General features: G+C 34.0%; 2 protein-coding genes across 7 annotated transcripts; both read left to right on the top strand.

Moving 5' to 3' along the window:
• The first annotated feature begins 517 nt into the window (after nt 1-517).
• LOC106100559 (cytochrome P450 4C1-like) lies at nt 518-7,644 on the top strand. The gene is made up of 9 exons (XM_013279439.1): nt 518-955; nt 3,221-3,330; nt 3,400-3,490; nt 4,101-4,283; nt 5,607-6,001; nt 6,071-6,139; nt 6,651-6,819; nt 6,988-7,167; nt 7,430-7,644. Exons 1-9 carry the CDS (start codon nt 805-807, stop codon nt 7,588-7,590), a joined length of 1,509 nt encoding a protein of 502 aa, XP_013134893.1. The 5' UTR covers nt 518-804; the 3' UTR covers nt 7,591-7,644.
• A 1,184-nt stretch (nt 7,645-8,828) lies between these two features.
• On the top strand, nt 8,829-16,035 carry LOC106100816 (glutaminase liver isoform, mitochondrial). Of its 6 annotated transcripts, none has more exons than XM_013279861.1 (10): nt 8,829-9,043; nt 11,452-11,504; nt 11,883-11,918; nt 12,394-12,490; nt 12,609-12,969; nt 13,045-13,197; nt 13,371-13,651; nt 13,754-14,062; nt 14,143-14,297; nt 14,678-16,035. In XM_013279861.1, exons 1-10 carry the CDS (start codon nt 8,870-8,872, stop codon nt 15,033-15,035), a joined length of 1,977 nt encoding a protein of 658 aa, XP_013135315.1. In that variant the 5' UTR covers nt 8,829-8,869; the 3' UTR covers nt 15,036-16,035. The 6 variants fall into 6 exon arrangements, with proteins under 6 accessions (XP_013135315.1, XP_013135316.1, XP_013135318.1 ...); XM_013279864.1 differs by lacking the exon at nt 8,829-9,043 and adding an exon at nt 11,017-11,284; XM_013279863.1 differs by lacking the exon at nt 8,829-9,043 and adding an exon at nt 11,017-11,314.
• Nucleotides 16,036-17,054: the final 1,019 nt, after the last annotated feature.

Here is a 17,054-nt window from a genome sequence, read left to right as displayed (position 1 = left end):
TAACTTCTAAGAAAAACCCTAAGCAGGAGTTCCGTATCGTAATATAACTAGTTTATGACAGACCAGTTTAAAGATCTTTTACATACTTGAGTATGATTTTTGGTTAAATTTGAAATTGTAATGTGATGACGCCTTTATTTCGCTAGGCTTTTTATATTAGGTATTTATCCTGACGTTATATGTCGTAATGTCAATGTTACAACTAATTTCAAACCATATTGTATTATAATCAAGGTTATCGTCCATCGGGTCCGACATGTTACGACTAGGCGTGCTTTTTAGCCTTTCATCTAAATAAATTAGTGGGCCCAATCATCTACTAGTGATTAGTAAGAAAGATCTGTGAATAGCGAGTGAAATAGATAAATGTCTAAGATCCCTAATTTAAATCGCATGGTTTTTACATACGGCTAAATTGCTACAAGATATTTTTTTTTATTTACAGTGTAAATGTTCTGTTACGAAATCTCTGTGATAGTACACAATATATCACAGTTTGGCTTGTTTGTCAATACAGTCTATTATAATATTATCTATATTTTCGTAAAGTTCCATTACCGTCATGTTTGTATTAAGCAGTGTGGTAGTCTCTTTTTATTTAAGGAACAAGAGAGGGATGACAAACAGTTTTTACACAAGTGTAACCACGGTGGGAACGCACGGTTACTATAGTTAATAATAATTGTATAGTAGAGGGCAAGTGCATACAAACGATAAAGACTTTATCAAGTGGCTCTGTTCTCATTAAATTCTACGCCAGTTATGTTTGTTCCTCGACGACGGTAGCATTGTTTCAGAAAAAAAATGTTATTTTTCCTTTTATATTTTGCTGCGATTTTATTAATTCTTCATATTTTGTTGAATTATAATAGAAATGCAAGATTGCTCAGGAAAATACCTGGATTAAAGGATCATTTTATTGTTGGAGATGCTTTAGCAGGAATTAAATCTCCAGGTAATTATTTTTATTAACTATTTTAAATTACTTTTTTTTAGAAAACATTTTGGTTGGCATCTTTAATTTCACACATTAATTTACTAATTAACAGTGTGTTTGTTTGCGATAGTAAACATATTGCGTTTCAATGCATATGCAAATTTTCTTTTCAATGATTGCATAATTCTTTCAGTAAATTCTTTTGGAATTCACTTGTTAAGGTTATTTCCTAGGACTTTTTTTTTAATGCAATGCATAAAAGCAAATTTTAAAAATACATTTAAACTATTTAAGGCACTACAAAAACCCACAAGGTTTACGCGTACCCACTGGTAATTAAAATGAAACTTTTATATTCAATCTGGAATTTAAAATTATTTTTATAAATTTATTAATAAACTAAAAATAACTTATTAAAATAATTTTTAATAAGTTATTTTAAATTGATGAATTAATGTAATATATAAATTGGCATTATCTAAATATTTTTTCAGATGGTGTCTAGTGAATATTTGTTACAGTGATTAATATAACCAATAATTTTCTTTTACTTTTATAGTTAAATTTTAAACTTTTATAGTTAAATTGTTTTATATCATGTAACACTTCTAACATTTTTGCAAGTTCATAATGTACTCTTTATTGTTTACTAGCTGTCGCACGCAACTCCGTCCGTGCATTTTTAATTAAAAACAGTATCCTATGTGTTCTTGCATGTTATGTTCTACATCTATGCCTAATTTCAGTGATATCTGTTAAGCAGTTCTGCAGTTACGTAATAAGAAATACATACGTACATTTTAACATATGTATAAAGTTTAAGTTGGAAGTAAAATTACCTATTAAAACCAGAGCGCTAAAGAAACATATCAAAATTTGTTAAGGCGATGAACATCGCCATTTAGTAAACATTTAGTTAAGTTTCATGATTTTTTTTTTATAAAAAATCAACTGTATTAACATAATCATAATTAGATTAATGGAGTACTGATAATTTACAAACATACTGGCTATCTTATTAAATTATGTTATCAGGACCCTCGCAACTTATAAGTAAAATTGTAAACAAATTGGTAATATTTAAATACTGATAACTAACAAGCATGTATTGTAAAAAAAAATAAAAAAACATACACACGAATTGAGTACCTCCTTCTTTTGGGAAGTCGGTCAAAAATGCAGAATCAAGCCGTCTAAATGAAAATCCGTCTTAATCTTAACCTCAATAGGTGTGTCTTACTTATTTCTATGAAGTCAGAAAGTACATATATTAAATACTAGCTGTTGCCCGCGACTTCATCCACGCAATATTTAAAGTAGCCTATAATGTGCCCGTCAATGTCAGCTACCCTTCAGTGTAAGTTCGGTCGAAATCGGTCCAGTCGTTTCGGAGATTACCCGGAACAAACGCGGCTTGCGGACAGACAGACAAAAAAGATTTTCGTTATCAACAACGCAAATACGTCATCTTCCCGAAATCTGGAATTTTTCATTTGTTATTACAAACAGACACTCCAATTTTATTACATTTGTAGAGAAAGTCACCATTTAGAGTAATTTCAGAAGCTCTTGGTATGGACATACGTGAGTTGACGAAAAGATGTTCAGGTCAAATGCAGATCGCCAATGTCATTATATTACCTATAAAACCAATGTTAAGTCGTAAGGTTAACCAGGGTCGACGGTTAAAAAGAACAAATCGATTTACTGACTTATTATTCGAAAGTAATCGATAAATCGAAGTTGGTGGATGAATAAACGAAATTATACGAGTGCCCTTTTGATTAAAATTGAAGTGCCTTTCGCCCTTTCGTCCTTTCGCTTAAAATATTTCTTTGTACTCGGAGATATTAAAATCTTTCCTGGTTATTAAATCTGTCATACCTTCATTATCATAATAACTTCCTATTAATTTAAACTAGTATTTTTATCGTTTATGACGGTTTAAAATTTCAATTTGTAATGTATGAATAAGAATGAAGTTCAGAGATAAATACGCTTAAACACGTGTACGCTCTATTCTGATGTAAAAAATACAGAAAGAGATAACTCTTTCTGTATTGTCTATCTGTATTATCTCTTTATGTCAAAAATACATTTATGCTGTAATTTGATCGAACATTAGTGTAATTAGTTAAAAGGCTCCTGTCTCGTTTATAGTAGTTAATTGTATCAGAAATTCAATAGACATTTTCATTTAAAATAAAAAAAATATTATTTTATGTAGATTTGTAACGCGCCGAGTTTTTTTTATAGTACTATTTAATTGTATTTATGTTGCAGTGGAACTTTTTCGTTTCGGAAGAGAATTGGCAAAGAAACACAATGGCATATACAGATTCTGGTGTTTCCCACTTGGTGCTGTTTTTATATACAATCCAGATGACGTTGAAGTAAGCGGTTAAGTTATCATTGTATTTGTGATATAATTACTCTTTTAAACATTTTGTTACTACCCACAGATCATTCTGACCAGCATGAAATATCACGAGAAAAGCATAATATACAAGTTTTTAAAACCTTGGCTTAACGATGGACTGTTACTAAGTGGTGGTATGTAAAACATATTATTTATTGAAAATAAACGTATTATGCAATTATTATAAAAGTAAAAGTGAAATGGTCTGATGACACAAGGGTATCATCATCATCATCACCAGCTCACTACACGTCCCCACCGAGGGCCTCGGAGCCTACCCTAAGTTAGGGTGACAAGGGTATATAAATATGCTAATAAATATGTTTTGCGTAGACGATAAAAAAATAAAATAAACCCTTTTAGGAAGCCTTTTCCAAACCTAACAATTGATATTTATTGCAATAATATCCTGTGGTAAAAGAAACTATTCTTTTGATTGCTTCATAGATGGATTTGAAGATTCTTTGTACTGGTTTTTGTGAGAAGGGTAATATTGCAATAACAGAAAATCTGTAATTAATAATTAGTATTAACTTATTAGTACAAACCTGGCGGTGTTCCGTGGTGGCCGACTTAAAGGCAATCGGGATGTCATGGTCCGAGACCAAACGCAGAGCCCAGGACAGAGCTAGCTGGCGGCGTACTGTGGACGCCTTCTGCCCCACTTTAGGGACATAGGAAAAGAAGACTAACTCATTAGGACAATATTTTTTACTTGAGATAAAGATTCATCATATGTTTCAGGATCTAAATGGTTACATCGCAGGAAGATTCTTACACCGGCTTTCCATTTTAACATTTTACGTCAATACCTCGTGAGTCTGGAGGATAGCGCCAGCCGGCTAGTCGACACAGTGAATAAAGTTCTGAACGATGAAGTCGACTTGGTACCTCTTATATCTGAATGCACACTTCAGAGCATTTGTGGTATGTGTACTCGTTCTGTCTAAAAGTGTTCTGTCTAAATAATACATAATATTTTGTTAATTTAAAACCAAAAACCCGATCGATTTTAACCCAAACCTAACGAAAGAAATCTAATACGAATGACTCTTTCTTCATTACAAATTCAGTCTGTATATAGCAAGCAAGCACATATTTATTACACTTTCGTACATGATTTTTAGAGACAATATAAAGACAATGAAGTCTCATAGTTAATGTATCGTTTGCAGTTGTCAAGTTTAACATATCACGTAACAAAAAGTGTAATCTGATGTCTGTACCACAAGCGAAAGAAAACTTCCATTCATTTCTAATCTGATATAAAGATGCTTCTTGTCGATAGCAATTGCAAGTAAGAGTAGAAAAAGTTAGACGTTACGTGTAAATGTTGATATATTTGAAAAAATATCTCAGTGGATAAAACAAAAAAAGTAACAAAAAAACTTTAACAGATAAGATATTTTTTTAATTCGTAGTTATTTTTAAAAATTGTTATCAAAAACAAACGATAGAGTATATTTTCGGTGTGAATTTATAATTTGTTGTTATTAGTCGGATATTATTATGTACAGAGCTGTTGTCCGCAAACTTCGTTAGCGCGGAATTTAAAAAAATAGTTGTCATTCCGGTGTGCATCTTCTACTAACTAATGGTAGTTAGTTAGTTAGTTAGTTAGTTAGTAGTTTGTCTGGATGGCCAGACAAAGTGCTATCAAAATTGGCTAAGCCGTTTCGGAGATTATACGGAACAAACGCGGATTGCGGAGAGACAGACGGACAGATAAATTTTTTAAATGCGATTTTCATTATCAGCAAATAAATCACCTTCGCGAAATATGGAATTATTTTTTTCAATATTACATACAGACACTCCATCTTTATTATATGTATATAAGATAATTAATATACATTTGGTACATTGTATGTATACTATTCATAGTATCAACACTATCATGTTTACCACCTAGAGGTTATAAAAAGGTTATTTAAGATAATTTAAATAATTACTTGTTTGCGTTTCCTTAATTCATCAAAACATTCAAATATTCGGTGTTAAATTAAATAAAATACGATGCACAAAACATTATTATTCAATATTTTGTGCTAATAATTGCTTGCATGTTTGTCATTTTGTCTTAGTTATTAAATACATTACATATGGTGTTTTTTTCCTTTTTTTACTTAATGCTAGAACAATGACATAATTATTGAGCACATTAGCTTAATATACACTAATTGTATACTGAATAGTGCAACATTATATATCAGTATCTGATAATGGTTTAATAGCAATAAATTATTACAGAATCCGCAATGGGCACTAAACTCAGTGACGACACAACGGGGAAGTCATACAAAGAAGCAATTCACAAGCTAGGATTTTTATTAGTCCAAAGATTTATCAAAATTTATCTATACGCAGATTTCTTTTTTAATCTGTCCGCTCTTGCAAAGAAACAAAACAAATATCTCTCCATTGTACATAATTTCACTCGTAATGTTATAAAAGAGAGAAAAAAATACGTAAAAGACAACGGAATATGTTTATCAAATACTATAAATGGTAATAATAATGATTATCTAAATATTTATAGTAAGAAAAGAAGGACTGCGATGTTGGATTTGTTGATATTAGCAGAAAAAGATGGTTTAATAGATAGTGCTGGTATTGAAGAAGAAGTCGACACTTTCATGTTTGAGGTAACACACTGCTAATTCTTACTTTAGAGCTTCAGATAATGTTAAAAATCATTTAAATTTTCTTTACAGGGTCATGACACAACGGCAGCAGCTTTAACATATTGTTTAATGTTAATCGCTAACTACCCTGACATTCAGGTACGTATTTTATAATTATCTTCATCATAATTCTTCGTTATCCTTGTCAGTATAATTTCCATTGTTGTCTGAGCTGTGCATTCACTTGATTTCCTGATACGACAAGGAACACCTGAACTACTTTCTCTTTAATTGCATCCATAAACATTCTTCCTGACATTCCTCTTTACCTCTCTTTTTGATCGACTTCCCAATGAAGGAGGTACTCAATTCGTCTGTATACAGAATTTTTTATTATTTTTTATTTTTGTTACGGCATAACACCGCCGCTAGTGGACCGATTTTGATAATTCTCTTTTTATCCGAAAGGTAGTGCTTGCAGGTAGGTCCCATTTTTTTGTTTCATTTTTGGAGTCAAAACTAGTTAGAAGTAGTTAAATAGTTTATCTAAAAATCTCTTGACGAAATTTGGGGTATTTTTTGCTTTCTTTGCTTATATCGTACATTTATCTTTTTTAATTAAATTTGTGATCTATTCTTTCTTTATTATATTGAGTACGTATTGTTATAGAATAAAATAGTAGCGGAATTAAAAGATATATACGGTGAGACAAAACGAGCACCTACAATTGAGGATCTTAATGCGATGCGGTACTTGGAGAGATGCATCAAAGAAGCGATCAGACTGTACCCGCCAGTGCCTTTTATCAGCCGTAAACTAAATGATAGTGTCCAACTCAGTAAGCAATTTGTTAATACTCTATGCTTGCATTGTATTTCCTGATAAGCAGATATGAATAGCTTTACTATTTAGGTATTCAGCTAAGTCTAAAGGCATATTATTAATCGTAACTGAATTCACTAATTAGACATCAAAGACAATTGTGACTTATTATTAGTCTTTGTAGGTAATTACACAGTACCAGCTGGAACATTATGCCACATTCACATTTATGATTTGCATCGACTGGAGAGTTTGTACCCGAACCCTTTGAAGTTCGATCCGGACAGGTTTCTGCCGGAGAATGTTGCTACGCGTCACAACTACGCCTATATACCGTTCAGTGCTGGACCCAGAAATTGTATAGGTATGTGTATAGGTGGATTTTATACTATTTACACTAATGCCACTGTTCCTCATAAAAAAATAAAATATCGAGACAATGTCCAAGTAGAGCGCAAGCAAATTATTTATTACAATTTAAAAGTAATTGTACGTTTATTTTGGCATTAACAGCCATTCTTTAAGTATTTTGAAATTCGAGTAGTGGTTTATAACCGCGTAGAAGTCAAACACACAAAATTGTTTTTTTATGTAATTGTACTTATGCATGATAATAATATTTCTAGGACAAAAGTTTGCAATGATGCAGATGAAAACTGCAGTGTCCGCCATCTTGCTTAATTTCAAATTGCTCCCCGTCACTGGCTGCGCAGATCTGCAGTTCCAATCTGATTTAATATTAAGAAACTCGAAGCCGGTGTATGCGAAATTTGTAAAAAGGGAATAAAGGAATAATCAAATTATTTTATATTAATTATAATCTTTAACTGTGTAAGCTTTTTATGTTTTATTTAGTCTACTAAGAGAAAAATAATTAAATGTTCTGATATTTTTTTTGTTCTTTGGGTTCTTCATAGCAATATCATAAAATTGATCCTCCCTACAGTCAGTTCATTGTGAGACAATATTGGACGTTTAAAGCAAGCTTCTTATCATGAAATCAATAAGTATCCGAACATTATACTAGTACACGTGGGTGAAATATAAAGACGAACTATTTACAAAAAGCAAAAGCAAAATATACTCAAGTAATTGACAAGCTGACAACGTGATGTCATGTTTATCTACAAATGATTACATTATTTACAAATACAGCCTTTTACAGAATGTACAAGTTCTTGTAAAGAATTACAAGCAAATCCAGATTACTTATATAATAGTTTGATCAAGCTGAGTCTGTTGCTGTTTTCAAAAGGATAACAAAGTTTTTTTTATAAAATTTAAATTATACCGTTTTCCAATATGTATAAGAAGTTAATTGACGTCATGTAAGTACTACAATGTCCTCACTAGATGGCGCTGCATGTTTACAATGATAACACACCTGCGATATATTCGCAGACTGATAACGTTATCAGTATATAATTCGACAAATCTAAACCAGACATAACAAAATGGAAAAATTTGTGATTGCAGTGCTAACTTTGTATGTTTATAATTATGCTGCAACTACAGTCAACATTTTTTTTGACCGACTTCCCAAAAGAAGGAGGTACTCAATTCATCGATATGTTTTTTTATTTTTTTTAATAACGATGTTCTTATGTGCAAGTTTCGGCAATGGGAACCCACGATTAGAAGAACAAAGATTAAAATAATTATAGTGGTAGTATACCATATCAAAGTCGTCGTGCACTGTCGTCTAAGGTCAATGATTATTGTTTTTATAATTATTGGATATTTTAAGCCCAATATAATTAGCTTTGCAACGTATTTGAAACATCTACAATTATAATCAAAGTTTACAAGTGAAACTGAACATTCCCTAATTACACACAGTTAACTCTCTATTAACAGAAAACTATTTTGATTCAGTTTTTAAACAAACTTCGTAAAAACATCGCATAAAAGTCTCGTGACAAGAAAGCGCTCATTCAAAGATCTTTTTAACAGCGTTGACCTAAATTAATAAAGAAATAGACGGTGGACACACCAAATATAAGTACGCATACACCGACGTTGGCAGTCCCAGAAGTCGTTTATTTATAAACGATAGACTGAAAAGAATGGCTCAGTTGAGCGTGCGCGGAAGCGTCGAACGATTCGCGCGCCCGTTGTTGCGAAAAGTTTCCCAAGTTCCCTCACAGCCCTCGACGCCACGCCTGCCCTTGACTGTTATGAGATATTTGACAAAAGACAGCTACGAAAGCTTCATTATGGAATGTGACAATGATTTTGAGGTAATTTAACATAAGTACACGTTTCTTTAATACTAATATTATAAATGCGAAAGTTTAGATGGATGTTTGTTGAGTTTGTTGCCTAAACAGATGAACGGATTTCGACGAAATTTGGTATAGATGTAGATGATAGTCTGGAAGAACACATAGGCTACTCATATTTGTTTTTTTTATTCTCTGTGGACGGAGTCGCGGGCGAGACTAGTTGGATTTAGTTCTAAATGTTCCTTCGGATGGAGTCATCTCATAGCCGATAGAAATACTACTACTACTAATACTAATTTAATGATTTGTTAAACTTTGTATAGACAGAACTTTTTCAAGTGTTATAAAAATGTATAATTTTTTTTCCACACTGAGTCCATATAGTTATTATTTTATGACAAGGTAATGGTCGATTAAAAAAATACCGTTAATTGTTTTCGTCATTGAAAAGTTTCAATTAGTCAAAATTAAGTTTTGTAGTCAATTATCATGGGAGAAGTTTTATGAGAAAGCTTAAAAGTTTAGTCAATAACATAGATGTTATAACTACTGAGATGGAGATGGTATTTCGCTTCGACAGCAGTTTATAGTACCGAACAAATACGAACAAACAATTGTTCTTAGTTGAAAGGGAAGGAAAATGATGAGGAAGGAAATATGTTAAACTTTACAATGATGTAAACTTGACTTTGAATCTAGTTCATAATTCGGAAACCGGAAAAATAGTTATTCAAATTGATTGATTGTAAATAATCTCTCAAATGAGAGAATAAAAAAGTAGAAGAAGAGAGAATATAAAAAGGTACAAACATAGACGTATGACGTAAAACCACACCTACCATGTAAATTTGTTGATGCCAAGTTTGCCTTTGGTCTACGTAACACGAGCTTACTGAGTCATAGAAGCATGAACGATTTTGTTTATACATGCTTCTTTTATATTATAAATACTGACATGTATCGTTACATTGTTGCTATAATAATAACCCTACGTCTTTGCAAATACAAATTAATTGCTTAATACACTGTACAAAGTGTTTAAAAATACAATTTGATTTCTAACATTTTCAGAAATGTCTTCAGAGACGCGTCCGTTCGTATATATCCTTTTATTTCATTCTTTCAAAGGATATTTTCTTTCAACTGATCCTTGGAAAAGATAGAAGTAAATCATCAACGTTCATAGAATACATTAAAAGACAACATTGTCGCTAATATAGATTGCTATCTTTAGAGCAATTTATATCATTTCTATTCAAATAGTACGTATACAATTAATAAAATAAGACAATGACTATAAATGAAGACAGAAAGAAGCTATTTATATCTCTGACCCTTGCAATAAATGATTGACTGGCTGATTGCTCACTGAAATTGAACATGAAGCTTTGCTATTCCAATTTTTTTTTAAATATGAGGTGGCAAACGAGCAAGCGGCCACCTGAATCCACCGAAATGGAAAGCGACCGCTGCCCATAAACATCCGCAATTGCAGATGCGTTGCCTACCCTAATTGACGGAGGAGGAGACGCAGATAAAGAGGACCTTTCGCCTTCCTATGCGTCTCCTCCACCGTCAAATCCACTTTTCCCTGCTATCCTTTCCTCTGAAGAAAAAAGTGGAAAGGAAAAGGGACTAAAACTAGGCCTCCGGCACCACACTTATCAGACGAAACGCGAAATTGCTTCCACTTCAATCGTGCGAAGATGTTAAAGCGGGCTTTATATAGAGTTAACGATATTTTGATTCGTTTCGAAGTTACTTCTGTGGTCTCTACCAACCAACACTTCAATCAGACAAACAGGTCATCAGAATAATTCTCGCAGTCTTTAGAGCTTACTACTACTTCACATGTTTACGTCCTTTTTCACGAATTTCATTGAAGTCGTTTAGTAAGTAAAAAATAAATCTAGGTGTCAGAGTGAGTAGATAAAAAATATCATTTCACAATTGATAAAATTGTGAAGTAAAGCGAACGTAATAAAATTAAGCCGTTATCAAGATACGAGCATACATCACATTTTGGGAAAACAGTCGACGTGTATGCAAGGTAAACATCAGTATTAGATAAAGTCGTGAGTGAGGGGCAGGGGAGCCAGTTAGCGCGTGCGCGTTGGTTCAGCGCGATAGAGCGCCCCTCGGCCTTGTCTTCTGTCGTCGAACGCCGCGATGAACAGCCGCCAGCTCCGCCGCCTGCTCGCCGCCCGACCCTCGCTAGCTCTCCCGGAATGCGTCCGAACACGCCGCTATAGTCAAGTGAGACCGGTATATGTCATAGAGCGACCTGTGAGTGTCTTGTGTTATGTCATTTACTCGTACGTGCTTACTGAACTATGCCTATGGGAATCTGTTCGTTTGTCGTCTTTTCATGTGCTTTTTTCTAATGTTTCGTTACTTTAATCTCTATTCGAAATTTGTTTCAGAAATGGCGAAATTCAACACCGAATTTCTACGCCCTTCAGTCGATAGATATGAGGTGAGTTTTTTAATTGACTATGTATAAACAAATACATTGTTTAAGGAAGAGTAAGGTTGCTCCAATGACGTCATAGGTCGAGTAGTCAATATTGGAAATAAATTGTTTCCAATGATACGCATCAACTTCTATTGATCTATGTTAAACTTTGGCCGTCACAGTTATGGAAGTTGGTGGCGCTGTGGTGCATTAATTGACCCTTGACATTTAAACGTTCGTTTAAGCTTTCGTTAACATTTATAATAAGAGTTTTAGGGACAATTTAAACAAGTCTTATCTTTATGTGCAATACGTGAAGAATTTTTCGGATTGTAAAATAAAAAATATGAATGTCTTCGACTAAGGCTAATAAATGTTTATTCACGTTTCATGCTGCAGAGCCTACTCTTTCGTGCACAACCTCGATCCGATATTGTGAGTACAGGACGACCTGCATCCCTATGTGTTAATTTAGAAGTGTTTTAGTTAATGTTTCCTAGTAAAATATATTGTTTGGTGTGGTTTTGTATTGCACTTTTTATTTGCGCCATAATCCATGGCAACTGGCAGTTATTCGTGACTGAATATGATAGTATATCTGGAGATGGCTGAAAATAAGCGCGTCAGGTGATTTGGAACATCTGTGAAGCGATACGTCAACGACACACCCGCCTACCGCGTCACAAGTGATAATTACATGACTACGTCGTGATGATAGATGTGTCCTAGCATATTTGCATAGAAAATTCATCCAACAATATTATCACGATTCATTTTTAGTTGTTTAACAGATTGTTGCTAATCGCTTGTTTCTACAGACTGTACTGTAGTGTTATAATTGCATGATATCGTGATCCGTATTAGCGTAAACACCCACCCTATATTATAATTTTCGATCGTTATTCCGCAGGGTACGCGAGGGCTCCCACAAAAATGCCGACGACGTGTTATTTGACATGTTCAAAAATGACGAAACTGGCCTTCTTCCAGTTGGAAAGTTTTTGGCTGTAAGTGTCTGTTACATTATAATTAATCTATTTTTTTATCATCACAATCTATCACACTACTATGAAAATACTACGCTGGTGTTAATTTTGTTTAACAACACCTTGAATCAATTTACAGGCTTTAAGAACAACGGGGATTAGAAAGAATGACCCACGTGTTAAGGAAGTAATGCACAACTTGTACAAAGTGCATAAGGAATCTAATTTTGAGAGCGGCTCGCCCGAAACATTGAAATTGGATAGAAAGACATTCAAAGAGGTTATAGCACCAAACATTGTTCTGATAACGAGAGCATTTCGCAGTCAATTCGTCATACCAGACTTTCAGGACTTTATAAAAGACGTAGAAGAAATCTATTGGGCAGCTAAAAGTAACACAGACGGCAAGGTCGCTAGCTACATACCTCAGCTCGCGAGAGCGTCAAATGAAAACTGGGGAGTGAGTGTATGCACGATAGATGGGCAAAGGTTTTCAATTGGTAAACATAATTCTTATCTCCACTTTGTAAAATTCTATAATTTCCATGAGCATCTTTTTAATTTCATGTTTTTAGGTGACGTCAACGTACCATTCACGTTGCAGTCATGCAGCAAGCCTCTCACATACGCTATGGCTCTTGAAACACTGGGACCTGACGTAGTCCACAAATACGTTGGCACCGAGCCCAGCGGCCGAAACTTCAATGAACTTGTCTTAGATTACAACAGTGAGTATATGTAGGAAGCGCATAACAAATGATACACCACCTAGAAAACACTTGCGCGTCTATCAAACTAAAAATAAACCGCACACTAAGTTTGTTTAGTCAATAACAACACGCAAACTCGTGACACCTAAATTATAATCGTTTGTTATACTATTTTGCTCTTTCTTTTACAGTGAAACCGCACAATCCTATGATAAATGCGGGTGCTATTTTAGTATGCTCATTATTGAAAACGCTCGACAAACCGGAAATGACATTGGCGGAAAAATTCGACTATGTTATGTCATTCTTCAGTCGTCTCGCTGGCCATGAAGTTTTGGGCTTCAATAATGCTGTATTTTTGTCTGAGCGCGAAGCCGCGGATAGAAACTACGCGTTAGGATTTTACATGCGTGAACACAAATGCTATCCCGATAAAACTAATCTTCGTGAATGCATGGACTTCTACTTCCAGGTATTCACATTTTGAAAAGAAAATTAAAATTTAACCAAACAAGAGATAGTTTTAACTAAATAAGAAAAAACAAATGCTAACCTTACCGTTTCCTTTTTCCAGTGTTGTTCAATGGAGGCGAATTGTGATATAATGTCAATCATGGCGGCTACTTTAGCTAATGGTGGAATATGTCCCATTACTGACGAGAAAGTTCTGAGGCCGGATTCCGTCCGCAATGTGTTATCCTTAATGCACAGCTGCGGCATGTATGACTACTCGGGACAATTCGCTTTCAAAGTGGGACTGCCAGCAAAGTCAGGAGTGTCGGGAGCTATGCTCATTGTTGTTCCGAATGTTATGGGCATCTGCACTTGGTCTCCGCCTCTGGATCCCCTTGGAAACAGTTGCAGGGGGCTCCAGTTCTGCGAGGTAAGTTTACTTCGCAGGATTGATATTCTTTCAAATATATTATCTGAGACCGATTTTAAATCCGAATTAATCTTGTACAGGATCTAATCATGCGTTTCAACTTCCACAAATACGATAACATTCGTTATGCCAGTCACAAAAAGGACCCGCGTCGTTACAAATTTGAATCTACTGGCCTCAGCATCGTGAATCTCTTATTCTCCGCCGCCAGTGGTGATCTCAGTGCTCTAAGAAGGTATTCAATTGCAAATATAACAACTGATTGTTTTGATTATAAAACAGATAATGATGAACGTATTGTATAATGTTTGTCAGCAAAACTTCAGATCCGTCTCTACTTCCCGTGCCAGTGACTCCTAAATCTCAAGACTGAATAACAGTCCATCACAAGTAACTATATACGAAAGTTTTGTATAGCTACTGTGAAACATCATATATCATTCATATTTAAAAAAAGCAAACGTGCTTAAAGATTTCTTTGCATTCACTTGGCTTCTCCGAAATCTTATTTACACAATACTTTTAAATAGTGACGCGCTTTTCTGTAATTCCTTAATTTCAATACAGTTAGATTTATCTGTTAAAACATTCCAGTTCTAATTGATTTCTTTTTAGGCATCATCTCTCCGGTATGGACATGACGCTTTCTGACTACGACGGGCGTACAGCATTACATCTGGCTGCAGCCGAAGGACATTTATCTTGCGTTGACTTCCTCCTCGCTCAATGCTCGGTGCCTCACGACCCTCGAGACCGTTGGGGCAGTCGTCCATTGAACGAGGCCGAGACATTCGGACACACAGCCGTAGTCCAATACTTGAAGGAATGGGAACGCACACATCCCAACGGAACAGAAGATAAATCCGAATCGGCCGTCGACGCCATCCTCGAGGTGAATCCGGAAGCAAACGACGCTGTCAAAGATCCGAGCATACAAGAAATAGTTACGCGAAACGGGGATAAAGTGCAGTAAATCTCATAAAAAGCCAAAATAATGTGTATTGTTCCATGTTAATGTTTAAAACGTATTTGATGTGTAGTATATTGGTGGCGTAAAGGCCGCTTACCCGATTCATATTTAATATCGATCATCAATACCTTTTAAGGAGCAAGTTGTCCTTGTTAATGTAGCGATTTCCATTGTTCTCTTGACTTTATGATACGGCACGACATATACTTTCTCTTTTAATTTGATCCATAAATTGTTATCACCCTTCCTTTCTTCCTCTTCCTTTTTTATTTCACATGTAAAATTGTGGTGTCGTATCATTAATAACAATACAACTAAAGATTCTTCTAGTCGAATTTTTGAGAAAAAAAGTAGATATTTGACTATAGTAAAAATAGGAAATCGAAACAATACTACGATATACTTTTTTGTAATTGATTCTATTTATATTTTTGTGCTCTATTTTAATTTTATGAACTTTTACAATTGTTTTTGGCTGTGATAAACTTTCGAATGACATACTTCTACTTTACATTTTATTTATTGTTTGTTCATATGTGTCTAGTATATAAGTAGATAGATCACAGGCATTTAATATAAAAGTATATTTTAAAATTGATGTTCCATTCTATTACAGGAGTTTATAAGTCTTTCTAAGATCTGATGTTCTGGATCATGTTTCCGCTTATCATATTTACCATTCCTACTTTTGTAGCGTGTGATTATGTAAAGGTTGGTTGCTTCTATTATTCAATTACATATAAGTGTGTTCAAACCAAACATATAGACAGCTGTTGACTATGAACATCACAGTGAGCCTTCTTATACTCAGCAGCTGTCAATATATTTGTTTTGAATATTTAAAACAACTTGTTCTACTTTAAAACTACTAAGTAGAGAAAGTTACAGGAATTTGAGTCATAAATGCATCTCAGATGAAGACAATAAGTATCTTAAATAGTAAAAGCTGAATATTGTAGTAGCTTTGTGGTTATTCCTGCCTCCAAATATATATGTCAATTAAATTGTTAAATGTTTGTTTAATTTGTTATACCCCTTCTATAAATAAAAACTTTTTACCTACTTACTTTACTTGTAAATTCATAGTTTCATAAAATCAAAATTAGGACTAGAATTAAGATTACTTTAAGCACACTGCACAACATGAGACACACTCACCTCACAGCGAAATTACACACACACCACACTAATGGACATTCCATATCAAATAGTGGAATGTCATCTTAAAAAGGATCAGTGATACACTTAATGCCTTTAGATCAAAATAAATTAAAAAAAATTATTTTACTTGCATTTCAGCTAGTATTAGATATCTCCTAAAGGATTATAAAATAAAACAATGCTGTTACTAATTTATGATTTATTTCTTATCTAATAGAAATTCTACATTAAATTATCAATTTTGTGCAACTGCTACCCGAACTGGAGATGAGAGTAAACCTAATAATTTACAATCAGCTTCTAGTAGAGTGAGATCAGTGCTGGATCCCAAAAATCTGGACGAGAGTTCAAGATCGCTGATTTGTATCCTAACTCTTGCACCCCTGACATATTCTTCTCCTCGTGTTGTAGGTCTTGTGCACACACAGTGAAATTTCCATCCAAAGTCTATATACAAATCATCATTTACTACGTGAAATATTTTACCAACAACTATTTTTCCAACGGGATCTCCTAACTGTAAAGATGAAATATATGAAGATAAGAGGAATGAATAGGCTGGATGTATGCGAAAGATAATTTAGTACTTACATCGATTAGTTTTGAATTTCGGAGTAATGCGGGAAAAGTTAAATCTTGACTGTCCTCTTGTTTCAAAATTTGTGATTGTTTTTCGTAGGCCTTCGCAAAACCTCCCGTTTTAGGATCTGAGGAATTGTCTGTATTTTCATTTGGAGTTGTAGTTACGCTACACAATCTACGGGGAATTTTAAGAATATTCGAATACTTTGCGTATTGTCGCAATCCTAAGTTAATCAACATAATAAAGTTTGTTACTGCTTCTGTTTGCAATTACGATAT

This window comes from Papilio polytes, unplaced genomic scaffold (genome assembly GCF_000836215.1).
Source record: "Papilio polytes unplaced genomic scaffold, Ppol_1.0 DF824047.1, whole genome shotgun sequence".
NCBI classification, from domain to species: Eukaryota; Metazoa; Arthropoda; class Insecta; order Lepidoptera; family Papilionidae; genus Papilio; species Papilio polytes.
The sequence above is the reverse complement of the archived record's forward strand: the minus strand, read 5'-3'. Positions and strand labels throughout refer to the sequence as shown.